At 50.7% G+C, this 25,106-nt stretch overlaps 2 protein-coding genes across 6 annotated transcripts in view; one reads left to right on the top strand and one right to left on the bottom strand.

The window, feature by feature from the left end:
- The window catches only part of ARID1B (AT-rich interaction domain 1B), a 405,831-nt gene that overhangs the window by 198,518 nt on the left and 182,207 nt on the right, over positions 1-25,106 (top strand). The gene's annotated exons all lie outside the window — the stretch shown is intronic.
- LOC142452635 (transcription initiation factor TFIID subunit 11-like) lies at positions 1,824-2,771 on the bottom strand. The gene is made up of 2 exons (XM_075553877.1): positions 2,365-2,771; positions 1,824-2,288 (listed from the first exon to the last, which is right to left on the bottom strand). The coding sequence occupies exons 1-2, from the start codon at positions 2,769-2,771 to the stop codon at positions 2,219-2,221; spliced, it is 477 nt and encodes a 158-aa protein (XP_075409992.1). The 3' UTR covers positions 1,824-2,218.

Here is a 25,106-nt window from a genome sequence, read left to right as displayed (position 1 = left end):
ACCAACCTAGTCTAGCAGCCCTGTATCAACAGAGAGGCTTCGCGCCCTCAGAGACTCCTCTTAGTGGACCTCTCAGTGCCCCACCCTCCTCTCCCTCCAAGCTCTTTAAAAATCAGGGTGAATAGCGACACCAGGAGAGTAAGGGGAAGGTGGTGGAGAAAGGGGGAACCGATCACAGTGATCAACACAGAACCCCCCTCCCAGGGGGTCGGACAACAGAAAAGTGTGTAAACCATGAAAAAAAAGAATAACTTATACATTATCAAGGGTTCATGGGTGGCAGGGAGGGAGCTGATACCAAGGGTTCAAGTAGAAAATATTTTGAAAATGATATGTACAAATGTGCTGGACACTATGGATGGATGTATGGATTGTGATAAGAGCTGTAAGAGCCCCCAAGAAAATTAAAAGAAAATCAGGAAAATTATTTTTTAAAAGAAAATCAGGGCGAAATGCCTTCACCCTGGCAGCAGGCTCAGGACCAATAGCGTGCCAATAACAGTAGTGCCTCGTCCCAGAAACCTTAATTTTTCACTAATTCTGTCCAGCTGACAAGGGACCATCACCACATCCAGATGCCAACACTGGTCCTGCTGTCAGTGTCGCCATGACCTAGGAAGCTCGCCATTACCCTGGATCGGGGGTGGTTTTCTTGCAGTGGGGTGGGGAGTGATGGGTGTCTCTGTGAGGTTAGGGGAAACCAGAAAATACCAAGTGTCCTCAGATTTCCCCAAAGTGCCCGTGAGGGAGTCTCATAGACCAGCCCCATCACCCGTTGTTCTGGTTGAGGGTGAATTATGAAATGGAAAGAAGGCTGAACTCACTCATTCCCTGAGGGGGTGAGATTTCACCCTTGACTTGTTTCTCTGAAAAATGGAAGTAATATTTACCCTCCAAGGATTGTTTCGGGGATCAAAATAAGTAGGTTAAAGAAGTAAAAGCATCCCCTAAGTGAATGTGTTTTAGCCAGAGGTGCTTGATAGATCTATTCGTTTTAATGTTAGGTTGTTGCAGCTTATTTATGGAAAGCTTCATCTCCCACCCCACCTCACCTGCAAGCAACTGGGAACACCTTGGGCTGAGATCCAAAAGGTCCTCAGTTCAAAACCACCAGCTGTTCCGAGGGAGAAATGGGGCTTTCTACTCCCGCAAAGAGTTACAGCCCCAGAAACCCAAAGGGGCAGTTCTAACCTGTCCTGTACGTTGCTATGAGTTGGCATCGACTGGTTGGCAGTTTTTATTTTATTTTTTTTATAGCAACTGTGGTGTAGTGGTTAAGATTTGAGCCGCTTAACCAAAAGGTCAAACGTTTGAAACTGCCAGCCTCTTCTCAGGAGAGAGACAAGGCTTCCTATTCTTGTGGAGCGGTATCTCAGAAACCCACAGCAGCAGTTCTACCGCGTCCTTTAGGGTCGCTGTGTTTCAGGATCAAATGGATGTCAGTGAAGTTTGGTGTTTTGGAAGCAAGAGTGAATCATAAACTTTATCAATGCCGCATATTAAATTATACGTCGGCATGGTGGTGGTGAACACAGGAGACGCAGTTTTATACCTAAGACAATGTCCCCCCGCCCCCACTGGCCCATTCTCTCTTTTCTTAAAAATTATTTTATTTGGGACTCGTACAACTCTTTTTTTTTAATGAGAGAATTTTAATGATTTAAGTAGAAAATGGGAAGGGCTTTTTCACAAAAACAGGACCAGTTTTACTTTGACACCCAAAGAGAATGATGTGTATCTCCCTATTACAATCAGAAAGTAGTTTAATGATCCCTTACCAAAGTCCCCTGGAGAATCAAACGTTGACAAGGACAACTGTTATCACTAGGTATCACGGCACAGTATCACAAGTCAAAAGTTCCTGGTGGTTTCATCCCGTGCCCCCACATGGAAGAAATGACGTCAGTCAGAGCCACTTCAGGCTCCATGAGACCACCTGCCTCTTTCAGAAAGCAGCTCCTCGTCCAGAGAATGCTCGACGTCCTCGCACCTTCTCTTCCAACTGGCCGGCTTCTAGGTGTGACTTCAGTTTTGAGGACAGCATTACAATCCTGGTTGGAACCTGAAGCACCAGTGTGGGCGGTCTCCTGGCCAGGAAGATGAGCCAGGACTATTTTCAGTGACGGGCCCTTCTCGGCGTTGACCTAGAAGAAGATGATTTTTTTGTGCTTCGAGTTGGGGATCTGCCCCTTCGGCTTTAACCTCTGAACAGCCTCTCTCATGTGCTTGGGTTGGGGTGGTGGCATTTCTCCCCACTTCTCACACACATCCAGTGCTTCTTCGACCACCTCTCCCACGAAGACCTTGGAAATGCCCGACATAGCAGCGACAACGTTCTGAGACACCGAGGTGCCAGTGATGGACTGGATCAGCCTTTTAATGGCTGCCTTGGGGAAAGCTGACCGGCGATACATTTCGTAATGATTCAGCTGCTCCTCAGAGAAAGAAGAAACCAGGATTTGCATCTTCTGAATCTCGTCTTCATCCACTTTCTGCTTCTTTTCTTTGGGATCTATTTTCAGTTTTTTGGTTGCAGGAGTAAGTAATGAGGCGTCTTCCCTTTCAGATGCTGTTAAATCTGAGACGTCCTGATTTTTGAGCTCGCCTTCTTCCACCACGGTCTCTTTGAAGTCCGCAACTCCGTCCCTGTCAGCTTCCTCCGGGATGCCGTCCGTGCGGGTGGTCCCGGGACCCACGGGAGCAGAGGATGCCTCAGTGGACTTCCCTGTCTCTCCCCCTTTGTTCGTGGGCGACTCACAGGGCTTGTCCATCGCTGAGAGGAGCTCGCCGCGCCGTCCCACCCACGAGCTCAGGACCCGGGGCGGCCTTCCCGCCGCCTCGTACAACTCATCACAATCCATACGTCCATCCATTGTGCCAAGCACATTCGTACCTTTGGTACCATCATCATTCTCAAAACATTTGCTTTCTGCTTGAGCCTGTGGCATCCGCTCCTCGTTCCCCTTCCCTCCCCGCTCTGGGCTTGCAGTTTTACTGTTGATTAGGGTCCTAGTACAGCCTGCCTCCTCCACGGCTGATTTTGTCGATGATTTGCAATCTCACTTTTGCTTGGCGCAAGCGTAGTCAGGGAGGACCGTGGCTGTCTGCAGCAAGGGGCCAGTGTGGTGGTGTGTGTGATACAAGAATGGGACGGGGGAGCGTGTACATCTCCTAAAGAGGCTCCTGTGTGGCAGGGGGGGTGGGGGGCTTTCTAACGTGCCTGCACACGCAGACGGTCTCACCAATCCCCGCCACCTCGGTGGCATTCTGTGGAATTCGTTGCTCTCACACATGCCCGTGTGAATTGTGTGCTCCCGTCTTCCGGCTCGGACAGAAGTTAGGGAATGCGTAGGAGGCGCACCTGGAAACCAAGGCCACGGATGTTCTGTGCAGGGACCCGGCCTGCAGCTCATCCCTTGGGCGGCCTGTGACGTCAGCCTTCAGGGTCATGCCTTTTGCCAAGTTGGGTAGCACCATGAACCCTTCCCAGTGTTTTGCCTCGTCATCTGGTTGAATGTTTTCACTTGCCGAGAGATAAAGAGGGCAGGCACTGCCCTCACCATTCTGCACGGGAGCTGGCAGGGCCAGAGCCGATCCTTGCTGACAAAGTGGAGGTAGCAAGTCGCAGAGTTGAGGTTCAAACCCATGTGTTTTAGCCTTTTCGTTTGGTTGTTCATTCATGTTCACAGTGCCTTCCACCAGCCTTTCCCTCCCGTCCTCACTGCTAGAGCTTTACATCTATTTCCCTGTATGTTACATCTACATTAATGTGCCTTTGAAGATCTAACAGTTGTCTTGCTGAACATTGGTCTGGAGTCATTGTCCTCTGAATAACAGTCTCCCAGAGAGTGACTGGGAGAACGGCAGTTATGCAAAACAAACGGTAGCCGTGAGACGTCCTCATAGCCTGGTGTCATTGATCTGCAGACACGAGTACTACAGAAGCCGTGAATGCTATTATCACGCGTGGGACTCAGGTCTCTTGGGCGAGGATTTTGGAGGACGCTCCTGCCCTCTCCGTTTAGTGCTCAAGGGGCCCTGTCCTCCTGGAGATTGTCACTTTGGCCACGGAGTACTAGTGAACGTGACAATGTGGCTGTTTCACCCAGTGCTTCAGGCGGCCAGCAGAAAGCCTGTCCGCGAGAGCCTCCTAGATCTTGGTCTGGCGTTCCTGCCTCCCCCCCCCAACCCCGGCCTCTGGCTTTTCTCGTTGGAAGGAAGTTGGAAGAGTCTAGGAGGCTGTGTGAGGAGGCCTCTGCGGGGAGGCCTCTCGTTTGCAGAGCTGAGATTTAAGCCCGTGTTTGAACTTCCCTTTGACAGTCATTTTCACGGCCCCGGGTGTCCCTGCCCTGGCTTGGCTGCCCCTGATGGTTCCCACCCGGGCACGTGTGTTACCCTGGCGTGTGTTTCAGGGTGAAGTGCTCATTGAATTTCACTCCGTAGGTGGAATTACATCAGTGCCCCTATGGCATGTGAAGTCACCACCCTGGCGCATAAACCCAGGAACGATTCTGTGAAAGCAGGAACCGGAACCAAATCCTTTCTCCCCTTTGCTCAGAGCGCAGTTTTCTGCTGTCTTTAAAACGTTGCAAACAGCTCAAGAGAGACTTGCTGTAGACGGCTAATGTTGAAATATTATACAGTGGGGTTGACCAGGGCCAGAAGCCAGGGCACCAGACAAGACTACAAATTCAGGTGGTGGCGCCTGCAAAGGCAGACTGTAACCGTGGGAGGGGAAAGCCTCATTGTCCTCCCATGGAGCGGCTGGCGGGTTTGTACTGCCAGCTTGTGTGTAGCAGCTCATCCTGTAACCACTGCCTTGAAGACGTGACACGTTTTTATAATTGTATGGAATTCATCTTTTGTGACTGCTAGAAAAGTATGATTTAGCATGTGAGATACTAGTTATGGGGAATGTATCTTTGGTCTGTGTGAAGGTAACCATTCCTTCAGACTTTTCATTAAACCCCTGCTGTGCTCATAGTAGCGGAGCCTAGGAACAATCTAGAAAGGGACCTGCCCTCTGCTACTTTGTAAGCAGCCTACTTTGTAAGTAGCTTAGTGGCAGAGATCTCCTGCAGGTAGAGACAGCTTGATACACGCTTGCACTCAGGAGAAGTATAGGCATGTACAGAAGAGGGCCTGGATCTTGACTTGGAAAAAGCAAGTAGGGTCCAGGAGCTGAAGGGTGGTCGCAGGCCCAGCAGCAGGGACTGGACGCCGAGCACTGAGCTGTAAGAGGGAGCCTGGTGTTCCCGGGAATTGAGTGAAGCCATGCCCGCTGGGAAGGGAGTGGGGCTGGGACTGCAGTGAGGGCCAGATGACAAAGGGCTCTCTCGTGACATACGTGGTCTGGTCCTGAGAACACTGGGAAGCCGCTGGTGAGTGATGTGATTCTGACCTGGGCAGTGACGTGTGCACAGGCACGTGAGTTTCCCAGGATCTGGGACTGCAGCGTGGACACTGGTTGGGAGGGGCCAGGAGTGGAGCTGGAGCTGCTCTGGGGAGGACAGCTGGTCTGCCATGTGGCCACTCTGGTTGTACACGGCAGGGCTCGGTGAGAACATCAGATTAGTGTCACGTTAGCATGTGTACGTGACAGCTCTGCCAGACAAGGTGTGCTGCCGCAGACCCGAGTTCTTTGTGGTCTGGGTTTGGGCAGTGACCGCGAGGCCCCAGAAAATGGCCTGTTGCTCAGGTAGAACTGAAACCAGACGCTTGAGACGGCTTGGACAGACAGAGTGACTCCCAGACTCGCGGCCATCCAGTCAAATGTGGCTCCTCGCCACCCTCTAGGACAGGGCAGAACTGCTGCTGTGCGTTTCCGTGGTTGGTGGGCTTTACAGGGGCAGCAAGCCCTGTCTTTCTCCCACAGTGCCCCTGGTGGGTCAGTCTGCTGACCTTGCAGTTAGCAGCCACCAGGGGGAGGGGGAGCGGGGGGGGGGGGGAATCAGGAAGCTGCGCAGTGTTCCTGCTTGGCTTCTCAGAGCGGACATCGTCCCCCGGGAAGGCAGGAGTCCACTTTCTGAGCCTGTCTGGTCTGTCCCCTAAGGATGTGGTCTCCAGCTGCACAGGGCCCCAGCCACAGCGAGCTCACACACGTGGCCCCTCCTGCCCTTTGTGGAAAGCCCTCCGAGTTTGTCGGTCCAAACGTAAGAGCTGACGGTCCGCACCAAGGGGCATCATCTGATGTTGTCCAGTAGCTTGTCTCCCGCTGGGGGCACGACATGCCTTCAGGAAAGGAGCGTGGGCATGAGTCCTTGTAAAGAGGTGTTTGCTAAGTGTACTGCAAGTGCCCTGTCGCTCGAGACACCTGGTCCTGCTCACAGGGCCCCCCTGGGCCAAACACCATGTTCCTGCCACAAGTGGTGAAAGGTGATCCTGAAACACAGGCCCAGAGGAAAACACCGAGGCCCAGTAAAGGTGGAGAGGAAGGGGAGGGGAGGAGGTTCCATTTCAATGTTTATCTCATCGATTTTGAAATTTTAAAATAGGAATTACAACAGAAGAGATAAAAATGGTTGGCTTTTCTATCAACTGCCTGGAGGGCTTCCTCCTGCAGAGCTGCCTGGTGCCTTTGAAACTCAGCACTTTCAGTTCATGCCTGAGCGCTTAACTGCTGCACCACCAGGGCTCCTCGCCTGGACTGCCATCAAGGTGACCCTGTAAAACCGGGTAGAGCTGCCCCCAGGAGACTGACTCTTTATAGCCCACTCATCCCTGCTCCTATGGGTTTCTGCGGCTGTAAATCTTTAGAGCAGTGAAAAGCCTCCTCTTTCTCCCACGGTGCACCCGGTGGGATCAACCTGCCGCCCTTGCCATTCACAGCCCAGTGTGTAATCACCGTGCCTCCCGGACGCCGTTCAATGTTGCTTACAAGGAAACATGGTTAGCGATTTAAAGCCTGTTGTGTGTTCGGGGGGGGGGGGCACACATAGTCCTGTCGCCCCCCCCCCCAGGCGCTGAGCCCCAGGATGTGGGCAGAGGGACTTAGGGGCATGCTTCTGAAGCACGGGAACCCATGGAAGGAGCCCCATGAACGTTACATGACTAAGGATGACGTTATGGAAATTTGCAGGAACTTGGACGAAAGCTTAATTCACGCCAAGTTTAAAGCAATAGTAATTCCACCCAGTTTTCTGACTTTTCTTAGTTGCATAATCCCCAAATGGGTCTTTTTTTCTGCTTTAATCTTTACTTTAAATAAACATTAAAGATTACTACCAGATTAATTAGGGTCAATACTTTTAGACACCCTGGCGCTTTTATTTTCTTTAAATACATTAATGGTTTCAGTACATGCTGGCAGGATTTTGTTAATTTTAGAAGCTAATTATTTAGTTTCTGTTACAGAGGTGTGTGTGTGTGGGGTGTGTGTGTGTGTGTGTATGTGTGTGTGTGTGTGTAGCTGGCCCCATGGGGAATAGCTCACCATCACCTGGTGGGTGGACAGCAGAAGGAAGGTTGCCTGAGCCCCAGTGTCTGCTGGGATTCACCAGTTTGCTTGCTTGCATCGGCTTGAATCAGTGGTAGCGATGGGTTGGGCTGAGAGCCCCCTTTCATCCCGATCTCAGCACCAAGGTCTCCCTCATCAGCTCAGGGTGTGGAACAGTGACTGAGGGTGCGGAGGGGCAGTACTCCCAGTCCCAAACCCAGAAGAACCATCTGGCCCCTTGTCTGGGCTTGGTGCCCTGATCCTTGAGCTCGATGGGCTTCCTGGTTAGGTTGCCAACCACTGTGAACAGGATTCTGCCAGTCCTGGTGACGTTGGGACTGGGCGGTGAACAGACCTTGTGTTCAGTGGGGCAGGCGCCTGGCTCTCCAGTCTCCGAGACTGCGACCACAGAGGTGAGTGCCCCTCACTCACACCCGAGTGACCTGAGAAGGCTGTAGGGAGGCCTGGTGCCCGCAGGCTTCAGGTGGACTCCTCCCCGACTTCTGAGGGTACAGGTGCCTGGCCTTCATTGGCGGTGGTCTTCAAAACCACCTGCTGCTGTCGGTAGAAAGATGAGGCTTTCCACCCTGTGCTGAGTTCCAGTCCACTGGAAGGCAGTGAGTTTGGTTTATGTTTTGGTTTGGCTTTGGCAGAGGGGACTGGGGAGAGGGTGGGGTGAATTGGAAACCTTTCCCCATACCTTCTCACTTTCACTCCCTCGCCTGGACTTGTTGGTGATGCAAGTGCAGCCAATGCTTTGTGGCTTCGCATGTTTGAGGACTACAGGCCTTCTCGAAGCATGTGTATGTGATCGATGGCCCAAGAATTGAAAGGAACACAATTGTAGAAGAATTAGATTGATATTTGACCATTTTGCAATTCCTGGGGGCTCTAATTAATTGCGCCCAAGATGTTGTAGCTCTATTGTACACTCCTCTCCGTGTGAATTCCACACTCCTCTTCACCAGTGGAAACCCAGAAAAACGACCCAGTGGTTGTGATTTGATTGGTTAAGTTGAACTAAGTGGAAAAATTGGTGCGAAACATTGCATTCGTTTATGTGTGAGAGGCTCTCCATGAAGTGTGGAATTAAACTGTAACATAAATTCATGTTGGGGTCTTTGAGGGAAGAAATGTCGTCACCAGAAAGTCCTGTTATTTTTATGGCCTGTGTTCCATGAACACCATTATCACAGCAGAGACACACGGGTTGAGTGCATTTGTAAATTTACTATATGTATTTATTTTTTGTATGATGTTAATATAGATGCTATCAGAGGATTTATTACAAATGAATGTATGAATACCATAAATTCTCTTACTAGTGCTTTTCTCTGCCACCTTGTCTGGGTTGATACAATGTTTTATTTTCAAATAGTGTAGTTATTTTATACTGGAGAGGCCTTTCAAGCCATGACTCTGGGTGATGAGTACAGAGATAGCTGTGGCTGGGAAACCTGCAGGAATACCTGGTGGTTAAACAGACAAGGAAGCACGCAGGTGGTGAGGCCAAACGAGCAAGAAACCATGTTTCCAGGAAAGTCTTATAAAAAAATCTTGTGTCCTTTGGTAACACATATTAATAATTTGATCACAATTTCCCAGAAAGCCTAGACTGAGATAACAATATTAAGAAACCCTAGAGAGCCTCAGTTTGAGGAGTCTTTTACGGAAGAATGAACCTTTCATTCTGCGTCAGGCAGGGCAGCCTTGGGATGCGAGTGGTGAGCTCAGGCAACAAGTCCGTTCACCTTGACCGTGGTTGGCGCTGTGAGCACGTGGTGTCAGTCCAGTGGACATGAACCGCACTCCAAGGACACAGTGACCGGGGTGGAGTGGTGTACAGTGAGGCTGCTTGCTACTGGACATCTGTCGGGTCTGGAGGGACGTGAGTGAATCATGATGATGAATCTCTGCCTGCAGGTGCCCTTGGGACAGGTGAGGATTGTTGTTGGATTAATATGACACCTTTACCCAACTTTTTTACCCACATGGAATCTCAAAACAGGGACAATAATTCTAATAAGATAAAACTTAAACACATACAGTTTGAAATGTACCAGTTTTCTTTTAACAGAACAAAGTGAGCAAAACAAAAATATTTTATATTTTTATGCATGGAAGTTTGTAAACTAATAACCATATGCCTTTATCCCCCCCAAATTTGGGCATCCAATTTTTATACTGCCTACTTTTATTAACCTAGTGCTTTGAGGAGACAAGCATGTTCCTTAATGTGAAGAATCTTCACTCTGATTGGAGCCTTGTGAGTAGTCTACATCCATAAGCAAAGTCATACCAGGACAGGCCGTCAGTAAAGTCACCAGCAATATACACCAGTTCATAGGCTCAAAAATCTTTTCATCTGGTCGGGTTTTGCTTAACTCGATGTGGGCCTCCTCAGTTGGTCCCACCAGGTTGCCCATTGGTCGCCTTGCCTTTTGACCATGGGCCCAGTCAAAAAAAATTTTTAATGACTTTTAGCCTCATTGGGCTGCGGGGGCAATGAGCTTCAGCCAACCCGCTGGTGTCTGTGAAACAGATTCTCGGAGGCTAGTGACCAGATTGAACCTGTTTTTTTATTGCTGTATTTCTTTCCATGTCCACACAAGTAGACCTGGGCGGTCCCCTAGTAAGCATTTCAGGCTGCCACCGACTCCTTTTAACGGTCAGTCAGAGAGAAGAGAGTTCCTTCTTGACTTCAATTTTTTTTTCCTCCAAGCCTTAGGGACAAAACCACTAGTTCCAAGTTTAAAAAGCCAAAAGGGTTCCTTTTTCTTCTGCCAAGAGCAATCTTCACTGGTGTCTCCAAATGTCCAGAGCACTCAAAGCACTGGGTGGGGCTTATTACCTTTTCAGAGCCTTCTTTGCAGGCATGCTCTCTACCCCTTTTAAAGACTCAGATTGATGGCTGAAAGCAAGTAGGCTTACAGACTTTCTGTTTTACTTTTCAATCACTGTCTTCATATTAATAACAAGAATATTACAGAATCCAGAAGACAGCATCAACAACCTTCCAAGGATGCACTTAGCAAAACTGTCTTCAGGCTTTAAAGTACTATTTATTCATCAAATCCTGTTCCATTTTGAAATCCCTGGGTAGGTCACTGTGAGTCACAATGGCAGTGAGTTTGGTGCGGTTTTGACCCTGATCTTAGCCAAGAACTGAAAGAGAGTTGATCTCTCCAAGACCGCCGAAGTCCCTCCAAAGGATCTAATTTAGGATGTAAGCCACGGGAATGGAAAACCACCCGAAGGCGTGCCGATGTGGAGGATGGAGCTGGGCACCGTGAGAATGGCTCAGATGGGCAAAGCCAGGCAAACATGGTATAAAGTAATCATTGTACCTGATTATGGAATCGAAGGAAAAGAACTGGAATATTATTCAGCAGGAGACAATAAGCTGGGAGAGAGTCGGGAAGGACCACCTGGAGCTAACCAGAAAGGGAGATTTCATGTCATGAATTACCTGTGGTTACAATTGCAAGGGGAACCAATGAAAGATGAAGGAGTCGTCCAATTCCGGCTGCTAGTCTGATAATTATCCTACAAATATCCCAATAGACGCATCTCAGGGTTTTCTTGATGGCATCAAACTTTTCCCCATTATGGAAATCTGTAAGTGTAATAACACATTGACCTTTGCAATGTCGAACCACCTTCCCAAACTCTGCACTCGGTGACAGTTTGGGCCAACTTGGGATGTCATTGCCTTTGGGTAGTTCAAAAGCCACCCTCCCTAGCCAGCTCATCCTAGGCCCCGCGGCCTGTGCGGTCTTTTCTCTGTGGAATATGTGACCCGTCATGGACACCTGATAGGCACGGAGTGCTGGGTGCTCGTCCTCTGGTCTGGGTGTTTGGGAGGAAGAGGAAGGCCACAGTGTGTATGCCCTGGTGGAACAGCAGGCCCACACACTGCTGCTTCCTTCCACCCACCCCATGTGCCTCCGGGCTGCACATTGTTCTCTGCCTCTCTGCTGTGAGTGTTTGGCCCACATTGTTTAAGGCCTTTGCGGCAACTCGGTGAAAATCATGATAATTTTGCCTGCTGCCTCTGTCAGCAAACACATGCTATAAGAGGTCAATCTGACCAGGTGCCACAGCACGCCTGGGACTTCCCTTTTAACGTCACATGCACTTTGCTGCTGCCACGGGTCATGGTAGTAGCAGCTTCTGTGTTTCGTGGTTGTTGAATTGAATGTGGTAGAAAGAGTGTTGTTGTTTGTTATTGTTATGCTATGGGCTGCGTGTCTTTCTGAGAGGCAATTCCTTTGTTAAAAGGAGAAAGCCCTTGGATGCCCTAAGGAGAGACATTTGTTTTCCTTGGAAAGAACCAGGGGCTGGGTCCTTTGCATTCTGAGGTGCAGGACCCTGGCTGATCACTGAAGGAACTGTGGCCCATCCCCTTTGCTTGGGCTCAGAGGGGGGCATTTGTGAGATGCAGGAAGGAGCCTTCTCCCTCTGGCAACCCGGCAGGGGCAGGGGGCATCTTTATGAGGAGGAACACATGGCTCAGGATGCTCCCAGAGCTGGGCTTCTGTGGGGTGGCCTATGGACAGGGTGTTCCAGTCTGCTAAATCTGAGAACACCGCAGTGCGCCAGCCCCACAGCCTCGGAAGCTCACCGGGAACTGCCTTCCCAGGTCATGGGTTGCTTCAGCTTTGTACCACTGCTCAGGCATTGCAGGGAGCACACTGCAGAATGCACTGCCACTGGGGCGGTCCCGTTCCCCACAACCATTGGTAGGATTTGCGAGGCTACAAATCTTCCCAGGTGCACACAGCCTCTTTCTCCTGCATGGTACATTGGCAGGGAGGAAAGAATATAAAAATATATCCTTAATACATTTACATTTGTTACCTATTGACATGGTATTTTGTTCAGGTTGATTCGAGTTAAAATGAGATTAAGTTAAACGCCGTGTGTTTCTTTTTACCCGCCTGAATGCGTCTGCTAGAAAATGTACCATGGCTTTGGTGGACTGTGCTGGGGGCTTCCGCTTCACTGGACGCTGCCACCCTCGAAACCCTCCTCCCACCCCCACCCCATCTGCTTCCCCCTGGGCAGCAGCCCTCCACCTGAGCTAACGGACGCACAGGTTCACCTGGGAAACTGTCACAAGCCTGATGTCCAGGGGGACCCTCCTCAATGACATTGGAATTTCCAAAGACGAGACCCACGAAGCAGGCCACTTGGCTTTTTAAGGCTCCTATAAAAACCATGATCCCCATCACCCTTCCTTTGTTGCATTTCACTTCAACGATCCCTGCTATTCTCTGATGTATCCCAATTTCCCTTTGCTGTAACTTAAACCTCCTTTCTCCCTGGCGGTACCATGTGCAGAGTAGTCAGTGATGTATTCCAGACCATGATAGGCTCCGTTTTCAGCAGCGAAAGCCGAGGGAGAACCAGCCACAGTCTCGGGTGATTCTGCAGAAGGAGGCTTTGGGGAGCGGAGTGCCGGCTGAGCTGCAGTGGGGCAGAGGGGAGGACGGTCGTGTGTGTGTGTGTGTGTGTGTGTGTGTGTCTGTGTCTGAGGCAGTAAGAGATTGGGGGGGCGGGGAGGCATCCAGGTTGGGTGGCGTGTGCTCCTACGCAGCGGTTTTCCTTGTCACCTGGGCGGGGGAGGGGCGTGCCTGGACTTGCATTGGGATCTGTTTAGGTTATACAGTAGGATCACCGTCCAAGGTGGTGTCCCGGGGTTCTCCTCTCCTCCGACAGCAGGTGAGGAGGGACAGTCTCCAGGGAGTGGGACTGGCCAGGATTATAGCACTCCCTTCTGGTGGGGAGTCGGTGCTAGAGCCGAGGCAGGGCCAGCCTGGGGGACTAAGATACAGTGTGCGTGGACTTTGGTTAGCATTGGTCAACTGTAACCGACCGCCGGGAGAAGGACAGGCTTCTCCTCCTTGAAGAGTTCCAGACTCAGAAACCTCCAGGGGTGCGTTTCCCTGCCTGGAGGGTCCCTGTGAGTCAGACTCCAGGGCAGGGAGGTTTCGAGAACGAAAGATCCTTCTGTCTGTGTGGGGCTTCTCCAGGCGTTGGTGGAGGACAAGGCTGTAGAACAGCAGCCTGCATTTTGGTGGGATTCGCTGAGTGACCTTAGACAAGTCATGTAACCTGTTTGGCTTCCGGCTCCTGCGACTATGGGAATAGGAGATTGGACTCTCGGAACATCCGAGATGCCTTTCCGACCTGTGCCTGTCACTGCCGAATAACACCAAGACCAATCAGTGAACCCAAGTAAATACAGTACACAGCTTCCAAGGACTGCAAGTGTTCCCTTGGGGAGCGATGGGTTTGACGCGGTCCACAGTGCCCTGACCCTGGGCCTGGCTTGCAGTCACATCAGTAACTCCTCGTCGGTGGACAGTACCGTGCACACGCACGCACACGCACACACACACGCGCACACACACACCCGAGCCCCAGGACTCTGCTACACAGGGTGACGCAGTCAACATGGAGCAAAGGCAGCAAAAGAATGCCATTCCGAAACTGTGGCCCCTTCAAGTTGGGGGTCAGTCGAGCATGGTGATAAAAATTTTCCAGATACATGCTAGGACCACTGTGCGTGCCGCTGCACAATAGAGTCGTCTGCTTGCCTGGAGCCACCTTCCCAATGACGTAGCCTCGCAGCAGGACGCCGTGCCATGAGCAGGACTGGCGTATGCTTGTGCTCAGAGGGACAGCCGGGCGGGGAACATTCCCATTGAGTTCCACCGGCAGGGTTGGGTGCCGTGTGTGTCGAGGGTTAGGGACTGCTTACTGACAGTTTCATGAACTCCCCGCCCCAGAAGAGATGTCAGCAAAGCCCCAAGCAGAGTAGAAGCCACTAGTGAAGTGGGTGTGACTCAGCCGCATGCGTGCACCCCGTCAGCCAGGCTGGTGCTGTAGGAATCTCGAACCCGCCGCCTGGTGAGTAGAATCTGCGCCACATCTGTGTGTACGGCTCATGTCCACACAAAGCCTTTGGGCCTCATGGTATTTTTTAAGTGTTAATATTGCGTATTTGCCTATTTTCTCTTGGTTGTTTTTTAGCTGTTTGTTGGTGTCTTGGCAGATAAATGTGCCGGGGTTGGGGGGGTGCATTACATAAAGGTCTAACTCAGACTGCATGAAAGACGGCACTGTAGTTTCCATCACCGGATCCAAGGAGATCAGCTATTTAGGGAGCGTGTAACTAAGCCTTGGCCAGTCCTAAACTCTTGCTTGATGAAACCACACAGGCATTTGTGAGTCTAGTAATATTGGCAGCATTGTGTTTCCAATATTGGAAATGCTGATGGTGACATTCTGGACAAATGACACGTGCCCCTTGGTTCTTAGCTCGTTTCCAATCCTGGGTCTCCAGCACCCAGTCTATGGATTCAGCCGGTATTATTCTGTGAAATGTCCTTCCCAGGCAATTTAGCTCACCTCTGTTTCTATTCCAAGAGCCCTACTGAGCACAGGAGAGAATAGGTTACTGTGTGCGGTAGAAAGTATGAGGAGATATGTAAATTGGGCCCTGAGAGGTAAATGATAAAGGGTTGCTAATCTTTCTCAATTGTTGTGGCACCTATTTGTGATTTTGATACTATGGAACACGTGCGTTTTTCAGTCTGACTTGAATACAGACAGCTCTAGAGCAGTGGTTCTCAACTTTCCTCATGCCGCGACCCTTTCATACAATTGCTCATGTTATGGTGACCCCCCCCAACCATAAAATTATTTCCCCTGCTACTTTATCACTGTCATTTTGCTACTGTTATAAATCAGGCAATCTCTGTGAAAGGGTTGTTCAACCCCCAAAGGGGTCTGGACTCACAGGTTGAGAACAGCTGCTTTAGGCTATAAAGTTTCACATGAGTCTCTTGATTTCTGACACAGTTACTATGTGTGTTAGGCTGGGTTGAGGAAAGAAACAAATCCAGTGACACTCAGATATGTATAAAAAAAAAAAGAACTTTATATCAAGAAGAAATTATGTATCAGGAAAACATCCCACCCCGGTCCAACTCAAGTCTGATCCTAGTTCAAAAGTCCCACTTCAGACTCAAGCAGCCCCGTGCTAATGCAGAATGCAGGAAGTCACAGGCTGGTGGATGCACAGTCTTGTGGATTCAGTGGCAGCGGCAGCATCAAGGGACTCTGGAAGGTCTCCTCAACGGGAAGGTGAAGGCACAGGTACAGAGGGGAGGTTCCCAGAACCCTCCCTAGGAAAGGGCCACATCCACAAGGAGGGGAGGTACCATCAGACCGTGATCTGACTGGCAGGCTAGAACCCCGCCCCTACACTTCTGTATCTTCCAGTTGACGCGAAATTACGGAACTCCCCCGCCATGTGTGGTATAATATGGGATATCATCGACTTCACTGAATTAATGAGCTATTTTGATAGAAGAGCAAGCATGGGAATTCCCAATTAGTCTCCGCTTCAGGGTGATCCTTTAAGTGGCCCGAGTGTTAACCCTGTAGCCAATAATCTTTTGTAAACTTGGGAAGAGTCATAAACCTAATGTCATTTTCTTTACTCTACACCATGTACTGGTTGCCGTCTCCCCAATTGCTGTTTTGGTCTCTGCGGTATGACAGGAATTGAAAGATGAACAGCATTTGTCTGCAAGCATGTCTTCTTGGAACATGCAGGTGAAACTAGACCGCCACCAGGTGTGAGGAGAGGCCATGCCAACCAGACGGAGGGACTGGATGGGGAAGATCAGGTGACCTCTGACCCCAGAGCCATCTTTGATAGCCAGCATAGTTCACACAACACCTGGCACCTGCTAGCCACCACTGAGACCAGGTTCGCAGACCAAGCAGTGCCTGTTCCTGAAAGACGGAAGAGCCGATGAGACCTTGAGCAACGCAGAGAAAGTGTTGGGATCCCAGGTTGGCGAGGCCCAGCCATCCAAGGCGATGGGGTGCTTTGCCGTCTGCTAGGGCAGGGTTGTCGCCGCTGTCGTTAACTGATGAGAGGGTACCCCGGAGTGTGATGGAGAGCAGTAGAGTGGTGAGAGGCGCTTTAGGTTAGTCTTGAAACTTCCAGTTGTTGAGGACCCTCCTGATCCAGTAGTCGCAGAAGTGTGGTTGGCTCCAGCGTTCAGCTGGAGGAATGAAAGTCCAGAGGTTGGACTCGTGAGAAGATCTGCTCTTATGAAGGAGGTTGATCGAGGAAAGTGGTAGGAGTGTCTTTCAGTCAGAGCCTTGGGAAAGGATCCCTTTTGAAAACTGGACATTTCTGGAGCGGAGAAGATTTATTCTGCAGAGAACCCACCCTAGTTACAGCCTGGTTCTTAAACAGCCTGTCTCCCCGCTGGGATCAGCGGGCTCTCCTGCAACTGCTGACAACACTGTGGTTTGCTGTCACATCACGTCACGTCACGTCACGCTGCTTTCCTTCCTGGTGTGACGTCCAGCTGTTGGAGATGTTCCCCACCCCCATGGTGTCAGTCACCACAGGACTCAGCCCACTGCTGTGCACACCAGCCCCTCAGAAAGAAGACGAGACCCAGAGTGGCTCGCTCAGAGCCTCCTCCCCCTGTGCTACCAGGTGAACCCCGGAGACGTCTTGTCTCACCAGGGAGTGCTTTCCCAGCCCAGGAGAGCCTGCCGGAAATGCTGCTTCATGACTGCTCGCCAAAACAGCGCTGGAGCCTGCTGGGCACAGACAGTGTGCTCGGCTGCTACTGAATCATAGCACATCAATGGCCATCTCATCTAGGTGGCCCTCAAATGCTGGCATCATCCTAGCAAATAGGCATCACCCGTATAAACCCTTGTTTCAGCGAAAAATAAAAAGTCCCGCTCCGTCTAAATGTAACATACGCCCTTTAGCTAGGTGGCCCTTTCTGCCTTGGACTCGAGCATTTGAACTGGGCCCTGTCTGAACGGAGATGTGCTGGAAGTAAAACCAATGCTATTGGGGTATGGTGGGTCAAATGAAATCTCCTCAAATCCGTCTCGCCCATCTCCACCGCCTTCTGTGAATGCCGCGCTTTAAGAAGCTTCAGTCACGTGTGGGTGCGTTGTTATTCTCCCCCCACCCCCTCTGGGTTGCTGCTCCGCATGTGGATGTGTAAGTGAGCCGTGGCTCTGTTTCTAAGATCAGCCCCGCAGCTCGGTTGGTGATAGAGATTTTTGCAAGGGCAGAGTGGGGGAATCATTTGACTGGACGGAGCCACTCCCGAGTAGTACCTTCAACCAGCAAGATGGTACGGGGATCTGCTGAGCGTTCACTCCCCCTTTGAGCTGTGCTTTCCATGAAAATGACCCTTGGAGCTTGTGAAATGTTTGCTTTCTTTTTACTTCGTTCTGAAAATGAGCTGCACGTTATGATGCAGTTGGCTGGTATCTTTTTAGGAATTCTTCAGTAGTACGGCAAAGTCTGCTAGTTTAGGAAATGAATGAGTCAGAATTCCAGGAAAAAATTAAAAAGCCATGTTTCTCTAGAATGTAGTCCAGGTGGTGGTTTCTTATTCCGTTTGGTCTCTCCCTGGAGACCAGACCTTACCCACCTTACAGCAAAGCGTCACCCTGGGCTTGGACGTACAGTCCGGGTGAGGACCCCACCTTCGACTTGCCGGCCAGCCCGCAATTGTGCCTCCGTGTGAAAATGGAACACCCCAGCTCCTGCTGTCGGGGAGCAAAGGTCTAGAGCCGAAAGTGACTTCTAACATGGAAACTGACCTTCAAAAATAGGTGGTCACCGCCTCCTTCCTGTGAGGATAAAGGAAATTCACCGCTTCTTATTCAGGGACTGCTTCTGGCCTGTGAGATGGCCACCTTCAGACCTTTGTCACTAAGCGAGCTTTTGCCTCCCCCAGAGAGGAATCTTTCTGGCTTGTCGGATGGCTATTTAAAGGTCCGTGTAGTGGGTGCCTTATGTGGGTTTCTGGGAGTTTTGTGGGCGATGGCATATGCAAAAATAGACAATAGGTGGGGCCTTTCCTTCAGAGCTGTAAGGAGGAAGACAAAAACCACAGGAATTCCATCAGTCCTGTCCGGAAGAGACATTGTAATGAAGGGGACCAAGAAAGTCTTGGGAGGAACGATAGGGATTGCAAGGGGCAGAACGATGGGGAAGGTATAGAGTCTCTGCGAATAGAGGACAGGAAAAGGCTAGCTGTTAGACCCAGCACAGGAGTCTCCAAGAGCTGAGTAACGAGGGAGGAGAATTGAGAGACCAGGACCAGGTGATCCGGGCAAAGAGGACTGTCCGCAGCGGGACACACCCGGCCTGCGTTTATGAATACCGCAAGTGGGGCATCTTGAAATAGGCAGGGACGAGGAGGAAGGGCATCCAGAAACCTAGTGCCTTGCTATTCTAGGCCAAGAGTGATAAGCCTTCAGAGTCTTCCAGAGGTTGTGGTGGCAGGAATTGAAGCTAGGCTGGAATTTCCAGGCAGGATTTAGGGAGTGTTTGCTGGATGAATTGGGCTTTTTGTGCCATTAGAGAGTTAAGGGGGGGGGGGGGGAATAACAACCTTGGAAGGGCACACGGGCAATTCTACTCAGTCCTATAGGTCGCAGTAGGGAGTCTGGCTGATGATCACAGCTAGTGTTTAGTAAATGCTCATTTAATTATCTTGACCGCCCTACGAGGGAGGTGTCCTCAGAGTGAGATTGTAAGCACAAGGACGATGAGGCACGGCTCGCCTACCGGCAGAAGTCGGTGCTTACTGGCCTTACATTCGGACCAGGCTGGTCTTGCCTCTCGGGTTGACAAGGCGGCTGCAACAGCAGGCTCAGACATAGACATCTGTCAGGATGGCACCGAGCCAGGCCGCTGGTCCATCCTTGAGTGGCCACTGGGTCCATTCTTCACACAGCGGGAGGACTTGCCCTTTAAATGCTAATGCTCAGAAAAGCCGTCGGAGGTCCTCTTCTCACTGAAACAAGCTGTCTTCCACTCCCCTGAGCTCCATTGCCACCCAGATTGTTCCACTCCAGGAGTGCTGGTGTCAGAGTGGGTTATGTGTTGGCTAGAGGCTCCTGGCTGCTCTCCAGGAGAAAGGCGAGCCTTTCGGTTGCTGTGAAGATTTGCTGCCGCAGAGCCCATCAAGGGGCCGTTCAACACTGCCCTTAGAGGGTTGCTATGAGTCAGGATTGACTCCTACCAACTCAAAGGCTGGGAGTTTGGTTTTGGAGTTTAGTCGCCACTATAACCTTGTACCCTGGCCTGTCTTTCCCAGCTGTCACCTGGCCTGGCCAGCTGTCACCTCCACCTTGGATGTACAGCCCCCACACCAATTAAATGCATTCCTTGTTGGTGACATGACTGCACTGCTCTTCAGTCCACTGAGTTGCAAACGTGGGTGGCAGCTTGACTCCTTAGCTTGACTACTTGGTGATCCAATTAGACCTGAGATGCCAGACCTCATTAAGTGCTTTGTCCTTGGTTTTCAGCTTTCCTCTAAAGGTGAAAGCAAAACCAAAAAAAGCTTTCCCCTGGATAAGAATAAAGAGAGGAAAGAGCTAGGTGGCAAAGGGCATTTATAGAGGTCTGAATAAAGGCATGTACATATGTAAATATATTTACATATATGAGGATGGGGAAATAGATTCATGTGCATATAACTATAGGCTTAGTATTAAGGTAGCAGATGGACATTGGGTCTCCACTCAAGTACCTCAATGCAAGAATACTTTGTTCTCACGATGCTCACCTTCCTGACATGATTGCTGATAAAGCTGGTGCATAAGCAAATGTATTGAAGAAAGCTGATGGTGCCCAGCTATCAAAAGATATAGCATCTGAGGTCTTAAAGGCTTGAAGGTAAACAAGCAGCCATCTTGCTCTGAAGCAACGAAACTCACATAGAAGCACACCAGCCTGTGACCATGAGGTGCCAAAGGGATCAGTTATCAGGCATCAAAGAACAAAAAATTCTATCATTGTGAATGAGGGGGAGTGTGGGGTGGGGACCCGAAGCCCATCTGTAGGCAAGTGGACATCCCCTTACAGAAAGGTCCCAGGGAGGAGATGAGCCAGTCAGGGTGATATAGCAACTACAATTTTCCTCTAGTTCCTAAATGCTTCCTCCCCCCCACCAGGATCATGATCCCAAATCTACCTTACAAATCTGGCTAGACACTGGAAACACAGGGAATCCAGGATGGATGATCCCTTCAGGACCAGTGGTGAGAATGGCGATACCAGGAGGGTTGAGTAGAAAGGGGGAACCAATTACATAGGAACTTGGTCAGTTTTGGTTTTTCTTTATAGTCTGGCCCTTCAACGGTTCTGAGGGACAGTGAACTGGTCCTCTGTTTAAAAAGTTTGAGGACCCCTGCAATAAAGAGTTGGGATCAGATGGGAAGAGCATCATGTAAACAGCAATGAAGCTAAGTTTTGGCCATTCAGGGCCCTAAAATTGCCATGTAAAATATTAAATGGGGCTGAAAACAGCAGTCTCCAAGTATCCTGCAAAGTTTTGTCATTGCCCTCAGGCCACTCTGCACTGTCACTCAAGAGATTTTCTTTTGCTTATCTGATTCGTTTTCTTCCTGAAAGGAATGTGGGAGTTATGACTGATTTGATACACACTCATCTGAGTGACACGATGTTGCTTATTTGTAAAAAGATGAACTAGTTCTTAGGGAGAAAGAGCCCTTAAACCTGAGTTGCTGGAGCTGCCCTGCAGGGCAGGCTCAGGCTGTTCCCCTTCATTTGTCCTGCTTCCTTGCAGGCCTGCATGTCATCCTGACAAGTCACCATTTTTCTTGGTTGTCAAAGACTGGTTTGAGAGAGAGGATGTTAAGAAGGCAAGCCCTTCCTGGCCACCGGCTTTATTGTGGCGAGTTTTTGGTTTTCGGTACATTTCCAGAGCTCAGCTTTCGGTTCCTTTGTTTTCATGGATCAAGATTCTTGGAATAATTTATCCTCCCAGTGATCTACGTTGGCACTTAAGACGCCGGAAAAAATGTCTTGGAAGTATTGGGGGGCTGGAGGGGGGCCGCTGCGGGCGATGGCTGCAGAAACACACCCCTTAGCTTCTGGGCCGCGCGGACGGGGCGCCCAGCCGCGACCTGAAATCGGCCTGTGTGCACCGAGCCGCCGCTGGGGTCGAGGCTAGCCCCGCGAGGCCACCCTGCATGCGGGTCAGCTAGGAAACTCGGCAGAGCGCGCCCAGAGGCCTCTGCGCCACGTCCGCCCGGCAGCGCGCCGCCGGCCCACACCCCTCGTCCTCGTCCCTGGGCTTGGAGTCGGTCTCGCTTCCTCGGGGGCCTGCCTTCCTATGCCCCCTCACCCCGCCCCGGAACAAAAAAGAAAGGGGGGCGGGGGAACCGCCACCCAACTTCCAGTTGCAACTCGTTCTGCGTAATCACGAGCGCCTGACGCTGGAAAGCCGGACGGGAGGCGGCAGGAGGAAGCCGGGTCGGGCTGAGCGGAAGCTGGAGCGCGGGCGGGGCGGGGCTGCCGGGCAGGGGCGGGGTCGACGAGGGGCGGGGTCTGACCCTCAGGGTGTGACCGGGCTCGCAGGAGGGGGCGGGGCCTGACCAGCGGGGTGTGACCAGGCTCGCCGGAGGGGCGGGGCCTTACCCGCAAGGTGTGGCCAGGCTCGCCGGAGGGGCGGGGCCTGACCCGCAGGGTGTGGCCAGGCTCGCCGGAGAGGCGTGGCCGCCAAGGTGGGGCTCGCAGGGTGGGGCCGGCTGCCTCGTCTGATTGGCTGCCTCCGGGCTCGGAACGCGCAGAACCGGGCGCCCAGGCCAACGTGCGCGTTCCATTATTTAATAGCTGCTGCTCCCCTGCGCCAAGTTCTCGCCCACCAGCCTGCCCTGGCGGAAAGCGCCGAAAAGCCTACACTTGGACAGTTTCCGCCTGCCTGTGCTATCCTGCCTTTCCTTAAATCCCGAAAGGCCTTTGCGGAATGCTGTCTTTGGTTTTGCTTTTCGCCCTTTTCTCCTTAAGATCTAGGGGCCATTAGTCACTAGAGGACGTTTTAGTAGAACGTTGAAATCTACGGTTTTAACCGCAATTTACCGCAATTTAAACAATAGGGAAACGACCCCAGATTAATCAAGATGTGCATTTAATCGGCCTGGTTAATGGTTAAGCACAGCATGCCCGTGTTTACCTTGTTTCAGTGTAAGCGCACCTGCCAGCATGGTCTCCGAAAACCAGCCTAAAGATTTGAGGTTGTGTATGGTTTGCTCTGTAGGAGGTACTACTTATGCAATTAGCTGGCCACTACTAAGTACACACGTACTGTTGCCGCTTAACCACGGTCAGCTTCCGTTTAACTTAGAGATGCTGGAAGCTCAGTAGATAATCGATTATGGGAAGGTAGTTTCCAGTGCATCTCGATGTAAAGGAAGAATAGATAGGCAGCGGGTGCTTTGGAGCATCGAAGTGAAATGGTTCTTTGGGGAAGTTAAAACTTTTTCGCACGTGTTTGTCTTCATGCCTTAGAATCGTTGCGGGAAATGTGACTCCACGACAGTATCTCTCAGGCAATTCTGACTTGTCCTGTGTGTACAAACAAGGGGCCCTGGTGGGGCTGCGGGTGACAAGTTGTGGTATTAACTCAAGGGCTTTCTGCCGCTGTTGAGAGTTACAGTCCCAGAAACCCACGGGGGCAGTTCTCCCCTCCCCTAATAAGGTCATTGTGAGTCAGCGTCCGCTCGATGGCAGTGAGTTTCTTGGAGCTTATGGGAGCACGCTTACAGTGAGTGTAAAATTCTCTACTCCTGCTCCCAGTGTTACCACACAGAACCTTGAAGAAACACATGGAAGTGGAATGTCAAACAAACGTGTGACAAGCAGTTCTGCTTTTAGATTATAGACAGGACTGGGATGCACAAGAGTGTAGAACGCACACACAATCGTACTGGAAATGTTTAACAGGTGTCCTTAAGGGCTCATTTTATCTCCTTTGCTTTCTTTGATTTCCCTTATTTTTAAATCGTGAACCTGGGTTCGTTGGTTGGCATCGGTACACACCCTTCCCTCATCCCCCATGTTTGCTTTTTTAAAATAACAAGGTGTAAGGAATTTGTAACTCGATGAACCTGTAAAAGCAGCGATCGAGTTTCACCCCTGCGCTCTGTGCAGTTGTCCGCAAACCCCGCAGCCTCTGTGGAGGAAAGGTTTGTTGCACAACCTGGTCTGAGGCAGGGCTGCATCTGCCCTCCTGCCAGGAACACAGTGGCCCACAGTTTCACTGCCTCAGAACTGAGGCCAGCTTCATCCCACGCAGGGACCTCTTGTTACAACACTGTTAGGTTCCTGCTCTGGGGTGATTGAATCTAGATCCAGGTGCCTGTCGTTTCCCAGGCCCAGGCCAGTTTTTCCACCTTCTAAAGGAGAGGAGGGCCTTGGGAGCCCCTAATTCCCTGTTACGGTTTTGAGTATTGTAGGACACCCCCACCCCCACTTGATGCCAGCTGGAACCCAAAGCAATCAAAACCCCAAAACAGCCCACCAACCCATTGCCTCTGGGTTGATTATGACACAGGGCGCGCGCGCGCACACACACACACACACACACACACACAACACCACCACCCCCCTACCCCCCCCACCCCACCCCCACCGACCATGCTGCATGGGATTTTCTTGGTGGAACTCCTTAAGGAAACAGCTCACGGGATCTTTGTTACCTTCTGCTCGCTTCCTTGTTAATCGTCACCCAAAGCGGTCCCCAGGCATCATCACCTTAGAAATAGTGCTGGCCACACAAGCACCCCTGGTCTAGACAGAAATTAAATGCACTGGAAATGTCTGGAGTCAAGTTTATAAACTCTTAATAAAACATGACAGAAAATGAATGGGCCTGCCAAAGTGGCCGGACACTGGTTTCTTTTCAAGTCTGGATTTATAATGTTGATTTCAAAGGCCTCCCATCGTGTTCAAAACGCTGTAAAGCATTTGTGAGGACAGAGCTGCGTACCCTTAACTAGATACATGCTGAGAGGCCTGCGGGGAAGGTAGGCTTCCAGTCCTGCACGTCTCGCTTTGCAGCCCTGATCGAGCTTCTGGGTACATGCTCAGCTTGGCCTACGTTTTCTAGTGTGTGGGAGCCGACTTGGCAAATGTATGAGCTGTCCTTCTAGAAGTTTCCATAGTTTACATTTTAAAATCTCTGAGCCCTCACAAGAGTGAAGTGCTCTGCTCCAGGACTGCAGGTTGTATAACATTGTCATGTTGGAACTTGTACATGCCCCTTCATGTAGCCTGTGTGTACTTTGGATTGGAAGTTCATGTGCTAGTTTTCAGGTTAGAGTTGAAATGCATGCACAGTTACGTAAATAAAGGCAGCCGGTGCCACAGTCATTAAAACACTCAGCTGACCAAAAGGATCAGGAGTTCAAACCCAACTTCCACTCTGTGGACAAAAGACAAGAGAGGCTGCTTCTGTGCAGATTGACAGCCTGGGAAATCCTCCGTGGTTTACTCTGCCCTTCAGAGGCACCAATGAGGCACAACTGAGTCTGGGGCAGTGTGTTTTGTCTTTACCTCAGAGAAGTCCATTAGACAAATGCTCCCTCACTACCTTTAACAAAGAAGCTTCCCTTCTTTCTACTTGAGCAAAAGAACTCAAAACCACCAACGGCTCCTTTTCTAGAAGGAAAATCTAACAATACCCAAATCATCTGGAAAACTCTAGATATTATTTTGAGTCGAAAATGTCAACTACATGCTGCAGCACCTCCCCTGCCTCTTTCTGCCAAAAACAAACAAACCCAA

The sequence above is a fragment of the Tenrec ecaudatus genome, chromosome 7 (genome assembly GCF_050624435.1).
Source record: "Tenrec ecaudatus isolate mTenEca1 chromosome 7, mTenEca1.hap1, whole genome shotgun sequence".
Taxonomy (NCBI): Eukaryota; Metazoa; Chordata; class Mammalia; order Afrosoricida; family Tenrecidae; genus Tenrec; species Tenrec ecaudatus.
The sequence above is the reverse complement of the archived record's forward strand: the minus strand, read 5'-3'. Positions and strand labels throughout refer to the sequence as shown.

What these genes read in the sequence shown, in the direction of transcription:
- LOC142452635 (XM_075553877.1), bottom strand. Translation starts at nt 2,771, where the DNA reads ATGGACAAGCCCTGTGAGTCGCCCACGAACAAAGGGGGAGAGACAGGG. An exon ending in GCCATTAAAAGGCTGATCCA is followed by an intron (nt 2,289 to 2,364) that starts GTCCATCACTGG and finishes TTCGTGGGAGAG; the next exon opens with GTGGTCGAAGAAGCACTGGA.